The sequence below is a fragment of the Odontomachus brunneus genome, unplaced genomic scaffold, assembly GCF_010583005.1.
Source record: "Odontomachus brunneus isolate Ranch 3 - 2012 unplaced genomic scaffold, Obru_v1 Obru_scaffold_052, whole genome shotgun sequence".
Lineage (NCBI taxonomy): Eukaryota > Metazoa > Arthropoda > Insecta > Hymenoptera > Formicidae > Odontomachus > Odontomachus brunneus.
This window is the reverse complement of record NW_022639502.1, coordinates 425,845-441,565: the sequence shown is the minus strand read 5'-3', so window position 1 is coordinate 441,565 and position 15,721 is coordinate 425,845. Positions and strand designations below refer to the sequence as shown.

The following is a 15,721-nucleotide window of genomic DNA, read 5'->3' as shown; positions in this document are numbered from 1 at the left end:
GGGGGGGGGGGGGAGGGTTCGGCGGAAACTGCGGAACGCCGAGCGAGGAGGATGCGAAAGGTGCCTCGAAAAAGGAGCAGTCGACTTGTGCGGGGCCGCGCGCGTTCTCTCTCCGTCTCTCTCGCTTTCAAAGGACGCCTACTCTCCTTAAACCTAAATATAACGGCCAGTCAAGTGCAATTCCTTTCTTCGATCGTTCCTCGCGCCATATTGGGCTCTTGCACCGCGCGCACGCACTGCCATACGCACGTACGCACGCATGCACTGGCGCATGTGGAACCGCGACACACCGACCGTTCGCCCAGGTCGACGCGTTGTCGAGGCGCGACACCCTGTATACCTGGATGATGTCGAAAGTGAAAGTATCGGAAGCGAGGTATCGATACCCTAGGATACTGCTCACGTTAGCCAGGTGTATAGAGTGTCCTGGGAGCATTCGCGACGATCAACTTGTCGATGAAATTTGCGGAGTTGTGGGGATAAGTTTTGACCGTGGCTATACCGCGGTTGTAATTTTTGCGAGGCTCGAGGCTAAATATCTCGTGAGAGTAGACGGTGAGTAGTAATTCTGCTTGGCTTCAACTCTTTCGCTGCCAATTTTGTTTTTTAAAAATGCAATTTTCTTTTTGTTTTCACTTGAATATGTTAATGTAACAAGCAATAAAAGTTTTATGTTTGATGCCAAAGGAACAAAACCGGGACACTGATGTCCCATTGGAGTTTTTGGAAGAGCATGTCCCAACGATAATAAGTAGAGCTGATATGTTTTAAATGCCAAAAAAGCTATTTATTCAATTGAATAAAATTATAATTAATGGTGGAAAAACATATATCCCGCGAAAGGATTAAGCGATGAAGATTTCTCAGGTCTTTTATGGTTTAAATATTATTTTTGAAATCTCGCCGTGTCAATTAGCTAGTTTATAATTTCGTCAAATTTGAGATAAGTCTGTATGTTTGTCTGTATATTTTAAGAGAACTAACGACAATTATATGTATGTCGCTTTTAGCAAAAAATACATTACCTGCATTTGTCAAGAATAGTATCATTATTATTATTTCAAATATAATCCTTGCCTTACGGCTTAGAATGACTTCCTTCAATAATTTTCACACACCTCCCTTTGCATCTTTTATCCCCTTTTTCTTATGCATTAAATATGAATCAATCACATTAATATAAACATTAAAATATAACCTAAAAACGTATAAAATAATTCTTGATCCATTTTATCGCCCACTGAACTTTCCTCACTCTTATTTAATCTTTCTATTTATTATTCCTACCTTTTTTGCGATTTAACGTTTCATTTTTAACACCCAAACTAAATTCAACAAAAATTTAAGTTTATACTGAGAAAAAAGGTGGTTAATGAGACTTCGCTCGAAAGGACAAAATTTACTCAAGCAAACGTTTAGTATAGTTGCTATGATGAGAATTATCAATTGATTCTATGGTTGCGATTTGATCAACAACTATCAACGCATTTTATTGTTGTACTAATATGTAATTTGTTTAATAGATAAATTGCTTTTTTTCTCAGTGTGTGTACCTACAGTTTATTAAATTTATTAAATTATTAATTTATTACATTACTGAACAGTACTATTACTAATCATGAAGTCCTCATAAATAGCCAACAATTATTAATCGCCAACAATTCAATCGTTCAAACTTTGTCTAAATAAATGTAAGTGAAACATTTCGGGCAATATCGAAGCGAAAAATAATCCTAAAATTTTTAATTAGAGTATAAATAACACGTTCCGTTGCCCAGCCATTCTCTCGGTTTATAATAAATGTTACCCCAATTCTCGCTTGAATCGACCTACAGTCAAGCGCAACGATTGAGCCGTAACCCCGCATGCGCCGTGATTCTCAAAATCGAGAAACGATATAAGCGTGACGTCACTGTCGGCATCTCTGACGTAATTTCACCTATATCAGCCCGTTACTGGCCCGGTCAGAGTGTCGGTCCGAATAATTAAAAACATCTCGATAATTGCAACGACCGAACGACAAACACTTCTAAGGAGGACATGTAAAACGCGAGACCGTCGATTCTTATTTTGATTTGTGTCGCTTAGTATTTCGCCGAACAAGAGAAAATATATCAATAGCCCCATTCCAAAAATTCCATCTTAAACCACCCTCGAGCGGCGGCAAATACGTCGTTTTCTGAACGTCGGAACTTGAAATATGTAACGTGATATATGTAAAAAAATCCTAAGTGGCATATTTTTTTCATTAAAGGAGATATAGTATATGTGCACAAATCTTTATGGGTATGCGTGTGCAAATAGCATCTCCAAATTACATATGAAAACTAAGTTCTTTCAACATTTTTAAACAAACAGAACACATAGAACTTTTACTTATACATTAAATATAGAGATTAGAAAAAGACGTAAAATAAATAATTGATAAAATAAATAGTTAAATATAAAAATATATGGATTGATATGTGTACATGTAAAGAAAATAATAAATAAGTAAATACAAAAATGAGACTCAGTAGTTATTCAATCGCACGTATTAATAAATGTTTGAAACTAGATAAGGTACCATAAGAGAAATCTATGTAGTCTGAAAATGTATTCGCCAACATGCATCTATTTCTCAGTTCAGTAATGTAATAAATGATCTATTTATATCCTACGTCTATTTACAGAATATAACATTAAGTTGTATTCTGCTTAACATATCTGAATATTGGACATTATTATTAAAGATACATTTAAAAAAAGAGATCAAATATCATTCTCTTCTTTCGCAAGGACAGTATATTTATTCTTTCAAAGATTAGTCCATACTCATGACATGTAATAGACGTTGGTTCTATATTGAGTCATCATTAGTAGCGTGCACAAATAAATGCCACATTTGCATCGGTCAATTTGAAAACTTGATCGTGTAAGATCGCGAGATATTAGCCATTCTATATGATTGCGTCGTGAAGATTACATTATATCCAAGATTATATTCTTAATTTAGATTGTAGATTTATCCAAGTTATTATAAATATGAATTTATTCGAAACATATGCGTGAATTGCCAATCTAGTTCATTAATCTTTTTTCATTAATATTTCAAAATTTTACGTGGTTGTTTGCTCAGGTTGATATATTTTACCTGCATACTACAACTAAAACGCGAGTTGCCAGACATTCCGTATGACTTTAAAAAAAATTTTTGTTTTAATAAAATAAATTTTAAAAACTGAAATTAAGAGATATACGTATAATATGGATAAATGAAAAGAAACAATTAAAATATTACTTTAGAGTCATTTCTGAGATCTACATTAGCTGTCAATCAGGCATTCCACAACTTCCATTGTTATCGGACTAAATCTACGTTGCTACAAAAGATGCCGTTGACGTTTTTTCATTTCTCAAGACATGTTTACGTCGTTTTCAGAGTGACCGATTGAATTCGAATGGACACCGCGGAGACTCAATACACGCTATAATCAATGACCAGGACAAATGGATTCAACACTCACCCTGCATTTTCAGCGGCAGCAATGGACATGTGCCTCCTCTCATCGAGGGTGGGCGCGGCGTCGAATTGCCGAGGAAGATCCGTGGTAATGAATTGAGAGTCACGCGTACACGAGAGGATGGGCTCTCCTTTCTTCTCTCCTCGCGCGTCGCGCCAACAACTTCTCCTCACTACCACACGTCGATCACTTTACTGGGCAACACAGCAAGGTCGCGAATCACCAATCGCGCGACAACAATCGACGCACAAGTATCACAGAAAATTAACACACACGCGAGCGAGCGACGACGCGCGCGTTTCGTCGCGGTCGAAAGAAACGAAAAAGGAAAGAGGCGGAAAGAAAGCTAACAATAAACAGTAACGACAAAATTGTAGTCCGCCTTTCTTCTTCCCAGTGTGATCCCGAAAGGGACACAAAGGCAGCGGACACGTGCACCGCCCCCGAAAGTCTCCTAGGCGTTCCGAAGGACCGTTCTGGCCGGCGAGAATTTCCGACGGTATCGTCTTCGCGAACCAATCAATCGTCGATTAGCCGACGCTCGACGAAGACACGCGGATCGAGGGAGGCTGCTGCATCCTTCTTCCGTCGATTTTCAGCCGCCTTGACGCTGGTCGACATTCGATACAGCCGGTGGCCGTTGTTGCTGTCGAGCGGACGGCGCAGCACGCGTTCGCTCGCTCCTCCTGCCTCTTCTTCTTCCCTCTTTGCCCCCTCTCTCTGTCGCCTTTTCTCTTCTCCTTCCTTCTGCGAAGGATGCGCACGCTCGGCAGGTGCAGCAGCGGAGCCTCGCACGAATCGGCCCGATCACGACAGAATTTCGAGCGCCGTCGGCTTCCGCCGGTTTCTCGGTTCGAGTACGAACGGGCGATAGCGTGATCGACGATCGGTGTGATCTCTCTATCGGCGCGGGACGCTCTTCTTCTTCTTCGTCTTCTTCTTCTCCTCCTGTGTCCTCGTCCAGGTCTAGATGAGCCTGCAGCACGAGGCGATGGGAGTGTCTCTTCCTCGAAACTCTCCCTTTGATTTTTCCCCCCTTTCCTCGGGCTTTATTCGATTTCCTGGAGAAGAGGTCGCGAAATTCTCTTCGTGGTTTAGCCCTGGCAGCAAGAGCTCTTCCAAAAACTCCTTGAAACTCACTCGCTAATCAGCGAAGTATCCCGCACTTCCTGCCGTCGAAGGTCCTGCCGATCCTCGCTGAACTTTCTCGCGCCCGCGAAGTTCAACGGTTTTGCGTTGGGTAGGTCGCGATCACGATAAGCGGGTCGATCCTGGAAACGATAACGGTGAACGTGAACGTGAGAGTGACGATCATCGAGCGTGGTAGGAAGGAGGGCAGAAGGGAGGGAGGGAGGGAGGGAAGGAGAGAGAGAGAGAGAGAGAGAGAGAGAGAGAAGGCACGGAGGCATGCAGCAAGGTGGGAAGGACGGGGGGAAAGGGTATTGCGTTGTAAAACGCGATACGTAACGCGTTAACGAGTGGGACGAGTAAAAAGAATTGCGCCGCGGTTACGTTGAACGTATTACGTTCGAGGAGGCGTTTGCATACGGTGACGAGTTCGTAACGCGCGCGTCGTTTCTAGTGATCCGCACTCGTACGCGTGAGGTAATCGAATCATTAGTGAACAAATGGTCACTGACGCTTCCGTAAATGCGATAGAAAAAAAAAGGTAACAGAACCGCGCGCAGGATTCTGACGTCTTGCGTATAAAGCGCAGGCTTTACAAATAACTGTCATTACCGACATTGACATTTGTATCTGTTGCTCGACTCGACTATTGTTAACGTCCGTTATTATCGTTATTAGTATTATTATTGCGCTCGGATCATACTATTATTGTTATTTCAGTCGGATACATCGTGTCGTATTTCGCATTAAGTCACCAGCGGTAAAGAAATCATAACGAGAAATAAATTCCGTAACGTTTGAGTACGTCATCTCTCGTACGAGTATTACTTATTACTTTCTCCCGCAGCGACCACGTCCGTGAAAAAAAGGGGAACGAACGTAATCTTCGCGCTACTGTCGGAACAATGTTGCCATTGTCGTCGTGTCTTACGAGATAACACCACTCGCGATTATTTCATGCACACTGTGCCAGAAACATAGTTCGGTTCGCGGAAGAATCATCACTCGGAGGAGTGCTGCATCATTAATAATTCCAAAGCGTTTTCATATCATTGTTACGCGCATTTCCAAAGAGAAATAGAGAGAATTTGGTCTCTTTAATGTTGCGGGTGCATTATTAACAATCGATGTTTCTTTCTTTGCGAAAATTTACGGAAATCGTGAACGCCATTTGTCATTATTGAACACTAATGTGGAACGAAATCGCACCTTTCGCAAAGCTACGAGCGCGCGTGCGTTTTTTCCCTCTTTTCGGCGCAAAGCAAGCGAGAAGGTTAAACGCATCCGCAACTAATGGCAGCTTTCGAAATCGCCTCCTCGCAACATAACAACTGTCGTCTCTACGTAGCTTCTACGGTGTAACCTCGCGCATCACATGGCGTCGCGCTTGACGAGGCTGCCATTAATACAATAGCCCGTGCATGCCGCGCATGTCCACACGGCCCATTCTGCTTCCGAAACATATGTAGACTGTGGGCGCGTTTAGGAAAACCTCGAGATCGATATCGTCGGCCGACGACGACGACGACATTTCGCGCCCGTCGCGAATCCACGCCGCGATTTATCGAATCTATACGGGGTGTTCCAAACGCGATCTGAATTTCAATGACGGACTCTACGGTCAATTCGAAGTCGATCTTTCGTTAACTACAGCTGTCAGCGATAACTACCGGACTACAGGCGAGCAAACAGGAACGAAGAATTTATTTTCACGAGACCTCATTCGCATTTAAATTTGCGCAAACTCGATTTTTGGTGAATTCGAAATTCAATCGCCAACACGTGCAATGTCGGATGGCTGCGACGTCTCGGAATTCTTTAATTCGTCATGGAGCTTGTTACTGAGCTCAAATTGGATCGTCAATAAATTAACCTCGGAGCAGGCGCGTGGGTGACACGTGTCAGCCGTCTTCTTTTTCTCTAACGATGAAATTCGCGATTCAAGCGGCCTCTTCCGCAAACTAACGTCGCGAGAATTACATATGTTGCGAGAATAGAATACGATCAGAAATCGATCCAAGAAAATTTCACCGTTTCGACAAAAATATGACGACGCACATGTTGCGCCAACCCACTCGTATTCTCTGCTTCTTGAGACGCGAGATGATACAAAGACCAGTCCAAGTTTTTTCGCGTCGTTAAAATTGAAATTAAGCGTTCGCCGACATGCACTGACTAAAGATTCCTCTTAAAAATAAGTCTAAAACTATAAGATGTAAGATTTAAAGAATTAATATAACTAAAAACATAACTAAAAACAATAAAACTATTATAGATATATATAAAATACATATTTAAGGTTTCTTTAAAAAATTTATCTGATATTATGAAGTGTACTTAAGGCATGAAATCGTAAACATTCTTCTGAAAGTGCCGACGCGTAAAAAACACTTTTCCCGAGCAACTCTTCCCGTGATATTTAGGTGAGTCATTCGTGCCGCGATTGCAAGCCACGACTACGACGGCGGTCGTGATTGCGAATCGAGTCTCGCAAATCCGAATCACGCGCAGCGAACGCACGGTCACACAGCGTGAATTTAGAGGTCGCGTGGCCCGATTGGCCCGTGTTTTTCGGCTTCGCGCGTACTTGAACGTCTCGCCAACGTCGAATTACGCGTCAAACGGCACGCTGTAAACGCGATCGTAATTAATTCGGACATCGCGCGAGTGCGTTGTGTGCATAAAGGAGCGCTGCGTCAATCATCGATTTTCAGATTATCTCCAAAACAAGCGCAACGCTCGCCTCCTCACGCTTGCGTCACGTGTAGAAAACACGACCTTGCGCGCCCGAGAGTCGAAATTATGCTTCTACGTTAACACCGCAAATTCTGTCTAACTTGAAAGATTAACCTTTTAGGTACGCCACTATAGTGGCTTTCGCGTATATCATCTTTCTGAACGGTACGCCACTATAGTGGCTCATTCTTATTTCTAATAAATTATAATTTATTCATCTAATACTGTATTCTAATGTACCTGCGTAGTGAAAAGCATTATCAGGCACAAATAGCATTGTTGCATTGCTTATGCACAGTCCGCATTGAACTTTGTCGTACAGAGATACAGCTCCGTGGAAAGTTTCTGCCTAAGAGGTTAATAAAAAATCTCGAAATACAACACTACAATCCATTATTTGCCATCGCTTTTTCTATATTAACAATTCGCGAATTACTAACGATCTTTACAACGAATGATAGATTCGTATCTGTAGATTGTTATTCAGCTGTTTGGAACAATATCTCTCATTGTATGAAGTAAGCTGATGAATAAGAATGAAATAAACAGATATTCATTAAATTCAAACTGTCAGTTTATATTAACTGTCAAGTTAACAATACGTCAAATAATGTCCGATTAAGAATACTGACTTAAGTTTCGACTCGAGTATCTCTTTATTCTCGGTAAAATCGTCAAACGTCAATTACGACCGGAAAAACCTTCTATAAGTGAATTTACATGCCTGGAAATACACATGATGTATCTCTACTCGCGTCCCAACATCCTGTGCTCTCCGTCCTGGCTTCCAGATTCAGCATCCGGACTGCGACTGTTCCATCGTTCCGGATACTCATTCGCGACACTGACACTCGCGTAGAGATACAGTTCGATTACAGAAACACGTTGTTAATTAGCGCGATGCCGACGAGAACCCGGTTAATTATATCGAGAACCAATGGAATACTCCAACACCTGACGGGAATAATAACTAATGATACTGAAAACACTCGAAAAAGTACGCGAGCACGAAGATAAATTTGACCGCCTTGAAGATCCCCAATGTTTTTAGAGTGTTGATTGTTCTCATCTCCTGACTTTGTGACAGGCGACGACGCTTGACGATTGATGACGCTTCTCACCCATTGTTTTGATATTGTCGCACGTCGCGTGCTTTTTTATAACCGTATCGTTACGTTTTCCGAGTTGACAAGCGACGAACATACCACGACGTGAAATATCTCAATGCGTTGGTTCTCATTTCTGCCGACTCTCGAAATATTTAATACAACTCTCGAGGCATTGCGTGCATTTAATTAACACACGTTTCTCAGATCGAACTATATTATATCTATGCGAGTGTCAATGTCAGTGTCGATACTATAGTGTCAATGACACGAGTTATGACATGAGTTGTGCCACGATACAACAACCGAAAGCCAGGATATTGGATATCGGAACACGACAGCGATGTAGTACGTATTTCCAAATGCGTAAGATCATAATTATATATATATATATATATATATATATATATATATATATATATATAGAGAGAGAGAGAGAGAGAGAGAGAGAGAGAGATTTTCGATTTTAACGTTTAGACGTTTCATGAACTTGCCGAAAATACAGAGAAAAGAGCTACATACTGTATGAGTTAAAATATAGCTCTGGTAGCTGAACAGGGACAGCTAATGTCATTGCTGTCGCAGTTTAATTTATTATTTGAACTTCAATGCTATGGCAAAAATATCCGCTGCTACATAGAGAGTTCCTATCATTATCATTTCGATTTCCTTTAAATTGCACTTTACGTCAAAAACATAAAAGTATGACGTTTTGCATTAAAAATTCAAATAAAGTTTTCTTATTGATTTTTAACTTAAACCGATAATTAATATTCACTTTTTGACAGATACAGAAACTGATGCCTTTTGTACTTACATAATTACGCTATTTTATTCCTATTCCAGAAGAACGATTTCTCGTCCACCGAAAGCGCGATAATTTTCTCTTCGCAATGATTCTTGTTTCCAGTCGCTACGACGTTTACAGGTGAAGTTATTAACAATTTGCGATTTGCGTTGTCGATCAATACGGATGCGAATAGCACAGAAAATTATAAACAGTAAGAACTTGAGCAGTAAGAAAAGTCGGCTATTCACAATTAATTATTCGCGAATTGTAAGGAAAATAATCAACTGTGATGGTCAATTTACTTATTGTTAAAATTTTACTCCTCACGTTTTTCTGTGTGCTCCCGGCCTAAAAGCTCGTCTACAACACGCGGAGTAAATTGACGTAAATTGGAATAAGAAAACGATTTATTTCGCTCACACCTGTACTCTAGTTCTCTCTCACAGCAGAAGTATTTCTCTCGAGTAAGAGAAGATTACCTCTCAAGACTTTAACGCGACGCATGAATGGTATGCGGAGAATGCAACTACTGTTTCCGAAAAGTCACTTTAACGCAGTGCACGACGGTATACAGTGACACGACTCGCTATCCCCTCCAGTCCTCCCCCCCACTCTCGACTCAATAAGCATAGCTCCGCCTACTTGCGATCATTCACCTTTAGGCCGATTCTACAATATGTCGTTTGCCAGAGTCGGAGGTCGGAACGCAGTCGGAATGGTCCAATGAGAATTAATTTTTTCGAAAATGAGTTCTCATTGGACCATCGCGGCTGCGTCATCCAACATCCGACATCCAACTCCGACATAGGGTGCTTTAAGCACAAAGATTGTCGCAATCATTTCCGACAGTGTCGTAGACATAAAGGCCAAATCACATTAGCGATTGACGATTGATGATTGACGATCGAAGATTGGAACTTGACCAATAGGAACAAAGCAAACCAAGGTTGAAGCTCGTTGATTCGTAAAAATCTAATTTTTAATCGTCAATCGTCAATTGCTAGTGTGATTTTGCCTTAAGTCGGTGTCGGAAGTCAACGCACAAGGATCGACGTGGACGTATGCTGCATCAATCGTCCAACTTTTCTAAACATATTTGATATAGCATACGTCTACGTCAATCCTTGTGCATTGACTTCCGACACCGACTTACGTCTACGACACTGTCGGAAACCATTGCGACAATCTTTGTGTTCAGACCTATACGGCGTATTGTGTTCCAGGCCTTAGAAGCAAGATGCGTCGGCGCGAGAGCAAGTACCGGCGTCACACAAGCGCGAATTTCACTTTTCACGAGATCACCGCTCAAAATTCGCGTGTATCTCTGGCGTCGAATTTTCTTTCTTCGTATTATGATTATCGCCGAGCTTCTAATTGCCGATTAATAAGATCATCCAATTCTACTGCTAATTGCAGTAGTGAGTCGATGGTACTTACAAGTGTAAGAGAGACGCAATACATCGCGACAAGTACTGGTTGCGTATGTCGAAAAATGACGAGATTACTCCCAAATAACGTACTCACGATATCGCACATCGCTATTCTCGGTACTCCCGACACTTATTTCCGCATGGGACTTACTTTCGACGGACAAAAGACGCGCAAAATACGGAGCGATGTCGATCGATGTGTCAATGGCGGCTGCTCCGCGCGGAAAGATCAAAATCGAAGATGGCCGTGCAATTGGTGATGTACGCCAACTATTAGCGCCGCGGCGTGAACATTGTCGCGTTTATACAACAACGCACTCTAGACACTCAATGCCGCGGATCGATATCTAACCTAAGCTCAGCACACTATCGATAGATCGAGTCACTAAAAATTTTCGACAAGTCGCATCTGCATCTAGCTATGCATTTCTCATGACTGTTAATCAATTCATAAAGCGGGAACGTTTCTTAGATTAATTAATATAAGATGAGAAAACGTGTAGCTATATAAACGAATATGACTGGTCGAAAATGTTTTTCCAACTGTCAATCTATCGACAGTGAGGCCTCCGCGGGACTGAATACGGTTGAGTAGAGATTGAAACAAGTAAGTCACGCGGATCGATTCGGCGATAGTCTTTTTCACGTGAGACCGCCAGAGACTCTCGACGGTGACGGGAGTACTTTCTCATGAACGTTATTTTTATAGTGGCGCGAAATTGACATAACGTCCTATAAAATCGTTTCCAATTATTGAAAAGACCGGTAAGAAATGAGATTCCGAGAGGGAGAGGATGAAGAACATGCGCGCGCGTACTCGTGTCGACCTAGGTCGTAACGTTTACGACACGTCAGCATTGCGAGATCACCATTTAAAGTGCGAGACCATTTATAATAAATAGCTCCGTTATCCTTGCGCCACGTAATTTCAAAAGCTTCGGAAAATAGCCTCAACTTTATCGGTTCGTTACGCACAGGGAGTATTAAAGTTGCGAGTAAAGTTGCGAATAAAGTTGTAATTGTATCGACGCCATAAAGTCAAAGCAATCGCCTGTCATCTTTCTTTCGCTTCGTTCCTCTAACATAATGTCAAAAATACAAATACGTAAACATCTTATACGTAAATACCTTCAAACAATCCCAATTTCCGCAATTTATTCAAATATTATTTCGAGATAAATGTATTCTCTTTCGCTATTATTACGTATTATTATTATTTTGCCTTAACACCTTTAGTAATGAAATACCACACAAGCGGACAGAGAGGCACGGACATTAATATTCCCTTAGAATTCTCGAAAATAGAGCCAATTCTACCAACCACGAGGGCCCGCGGAAAAAAACGACGTTTTTCGTGGCGCTCCCGTGGAAAAAAAGAGAAAGGGAAACAATGGATAGTTTTGCGTATAAGCACGATAGTTCTCAAACACACTGTATATGAACAGTCGTCGAAACACACTCGTCAGAATATCGGACGGCGGAGCCTATATTTTGCGAAACCGCATACAACGCGAGTTACATTGTAACTCGCCTTCCTCGAATAGACTAGGACCGAGCACGATCGCGTGACATGCCCTTAGGGATAACCGCGCACGCCCTTCCGAGCTCATTAGACGGAGAAAAAGTTTAGCGCAGAGATGGGAGAATCCGCGCGAAATTAGGCGGACCGCGGATTCGCAGAATATGCCACCGCGTTGCCATTGTCCAATTTTTATCCTCCATTATCGGCCCCGGGGTCCAAACGTGAGGAAACGGACGGGCGAACGTAGGAGAAGGGAAGAGAGATAGCGACAGTGTGATGTTTGTTCCTCTCGGAATATATCAGCCGCGACTATAGTGTAATAAATCATCGGCTATTGCGGTTACACCCCGAGGTAACGAACGCATGCATGCGAACAAATAGAACGATTCGTCCTTAAGCGGAAAATGCTTGAGATCGCTGTTACGAGGTGTCGGGATTACGTCGCAGGTGAGTCGAGAAAAAGGTTAAAGGTGCGAGACATATCGCGTGCGTTAAAAAAGGAGACACGATCAAACACGCGATTTCTTCGGCGCGTCGCATAACACGCAGTATGCTCGAAACAGTTACTTTGATGTCACCCGTTATCCATTCAACGCGAGACCACGGGTGAATCTTTTCCTTTCAACCGCGCTCTTTCACACTCGCCGCGCTACAAACAAAACACGCTCTCGGTTCGAACAGCATGGTTAGAGAAGGAAAACGAAAGAGGGGGAGGGGGGGGCAACGAATGCGCGAGGAACTGTCGTTGTCGTCGAGAGGAACAGATTCACCGAACCGTGCGACTCCTAAACACAGCGCCGTATCACCTAAGTGGGATCACCAAAAGAACACAAAACCACTCACAAATCACACGTACCTTTACCGATGCGTCTTCGACGCGTGCACGAACAGTCCCTCTCCTTTCCTCTGTCTCTCCCTCGTGTCACACGCGGAGTAGGCGAGTTGGCAGGCAGGCTGGCTCGCTGGCTGGTTGGCAGGCAGGCAGGTAGATAGATAGAAAGCCCGTGCGGCGTGGTGCGGTGCGGCGACGGACGCACAATCGAAAGCGCGATGGTGAACGCGCGAGAGCGCGCCACGGACGCGGCGGCGGCGGCGCGCACAGCGAAGCGCGACGAACTTGACTCTCAGAGCAGCGGACCGTCCGACGAGCGAATAAAAACGGAACGTAGAAACCCGGCCGCTGCTGCTTTCTTGCGACGCTGCGCGGGATCCGGCGCGCCGCCGTGCATTATAACGCGCGGATTATTATTCGCGCACTCTGCGACCACGAAAACGACAACGTTGACAACGCTGTAGTAGCGCACTCGTAGACAGCACACAACACGCGCGCACACGATATTCGACCGACTTATCCGCGACTGCTCGACGACGGCGAGGATTCCATCCTCGCTTCTTGCGCTGCCGTCAAGAGAGTTTGAGGTCGAGGTTACTCGTCTGTCTTTCTTTCTCTTTCCTCCTCGCGCCGCGGATACAGTCCGTTGCAGCGTGTCTCGGCGTTCGCTGTCGCGAAGAACGTTCTTCAGGGACGAACGCGCGGCGGAAACGACGCGCGCATTTGTTCAGAGCGGGTTCCCAGCTGCGAGGGTTCGCCTCGTGGAAAGAGATATTCGAGAAACGCGGCGATACGTCTGCTGCTGATGCCGCTGCTGTTTCTCCTCCTCCACCTCTTTACTCCTTTCCTCCTGCTCCTCCTCTTCTATCGTCGCTCTTTCCGCAGAAAAACACAGTGGGGCGCCACGGGACGCAGACACCGCTCCTCGTCTCGCCTCTTATCTCCTTTATGCCGCTTCGCACGTGTGTCGAAAACGCGTGTGCCAGCAGCGCACCGTCGCTGCGCGACACAACAAACAACAACGACGACGACGACGACGACGACGACGGCGACGCGACGACGAGCACAACGACGGCACGACGGCGACGACGACCGCAACGAGGCGCCGCGCCGCTCGCGCGAGCCTTCCAGAAGGGTCTATCTCGTCGCGGAGTGTCTCGCGGCCGGCGGCCTCGCCGCTCTTCTCATCCTCCTCGGCAGCCGCGGCGCGAACCTCCTTGCGAACGCTGGACACACGCAAGTACGTCGCGGCGGAACGTCCCGCCGCGCGCCTCGTCTCCCGACCCCCCTTCCTCCTCCTCCTCGCCCTTTCCCCCGACGACTCCGCGCTCGCGGCGAGAGCGCATATATGTATGCGTGTGTCTTTCTCTCCTCTGTCTCGTCCTCTCTCGCTCACTCCTCTTATCTATCGCTCAACGCTCTTTGTCCCTCGTTTCTCACAATCTTACCAACGTTTCTATCCCTCTTCCGTCTCTCTTTATCTTTGCCGCACTGCGAGCGAGTGCGCGAATTCTTACTCCCTCTCTCTCTCACTCACTCACTCTTGTCGCGTATTGCGTATGATACGGGCGAGTGTACACACGAAGCAGCGCGCCACAGAGAGAGACGAAGAAGGAGACAGCGACGGACCGAGCGGCGACGACGGCGACGACGGACGGAGAGCGCGCGCGCGCGCGCTGTCCGCTCAGGTCCGTATTTGTGTTCGCGCGCGCGTGTCTGTGTACGTCTCGATTAGCGACCCGACGTGCGTGACGTCACAGCGCGACGTTACATCGCTTCTCGCGATTGTCACTCGAGATCAGCCGGCGATCGAGCGAATAGAACGCGGCTGGCGCGACGCGAAGCGCCGCAAAACGTAGCGAACGGGCGTGGACGAACCGTGGCGGCCGCCGGAGAGACACGAACACGATACCCGTGCGGCGAAGGAGAGCGCACGAGAGCTCCCTCGATAAACGTACACCGCGACCGAACTCTCGTCGGTTATCACGATCAGGCCGCGTTTCGTTGTGCGCTGCGCGAGAACGGCTGTACTGCGCGACCACACGGCACGAATCGCACGGCGACCACCACCGCACACTGGCACGCGCAAACCACCCGCGGTTGATACCACTCGTGAAACTACTGACGACTCTCCGTCGTGCAACGACTGGCGCGGTGAAGCGAACGACGGGAGGTGGTCGCGCCGATAGGTGGCAGCGCTGATTATCGCGACTGGGGCTCCGGCGGCCGACGCCGCCGTGCGTCGCGTACCGCAACTCATCGAGTATTGCCGGAGATAGCCGAGCGCGCCCGAAGCGCTGCGAGCGCGACCGATTCAATATCAAGTGCACGACCCTCCGGTGCGCGGACGGACCGACGAACGGATGGACGGACGGACGGAATGACGGCCGCGTGAAGTTTAACGAGGAAGGACGAGAGAGGGGGAGGAAAGAGAGAGAGAGAGAGAGAGAGAGATGAGTCGCGGCGGGAACGGCGCATGAATTTTCGGCGCGTTAAATTTGCTCGTCATTTGGACAAACTCGACGAGTTTTTCATTCATTCTGAGAAAAACCGGGAGAGTTTTAACTCCGTATTTTCGACAGAGTAATTTTTAGCAAATCGTCAGAAATTTATGACTCTTTTCGTCTTTAAATCAGCACTGCTATTACAGAAGATTAGTTATCTCCCTTCTCGC

General features: G+C 45.3%; 1 protein-coding gene across 5 annotated transcripts in view; it reads right to left on the bottom strand.

The window, feature by feature from the left end:
* LOC116845424 (nuclear receptor coactivator 3) overlaps positions 1 to 15,230 on the bottom strand; it is a 140,607-nt gene extending 125,377 nt beyond the window's left edge. For 2 of the 5 annotated variants that reach the window (XM_032818091.1, XM_032818090.1), the window contains exons 1-2: positions 13,072 to 15,230; positions 3,507 to 4,774 (exon numbers count right to left, since the gene is read on the bottom strand). In XM_032818091.1, coding sequence (XP_032673982.1) covers positions 3,507 to 3,535 — 29 coding nt within the window. In that variant the 5' untranslated portion in view covers positions 3,536 to 4,774; positions 13,072 to 15,230. The remainder of the gene's footprint in view (positions 1 to 3,506; positions 4,775 to 13,071) is intronic. The other 3 variants (XM_032818085.1, XM_032818084.1, XM_032818088.1) reach the window with 3 other exon arrangements.
* Between the last annotated feature and the right edge of the window lie 491 nt (positions 15,231 to 15,721).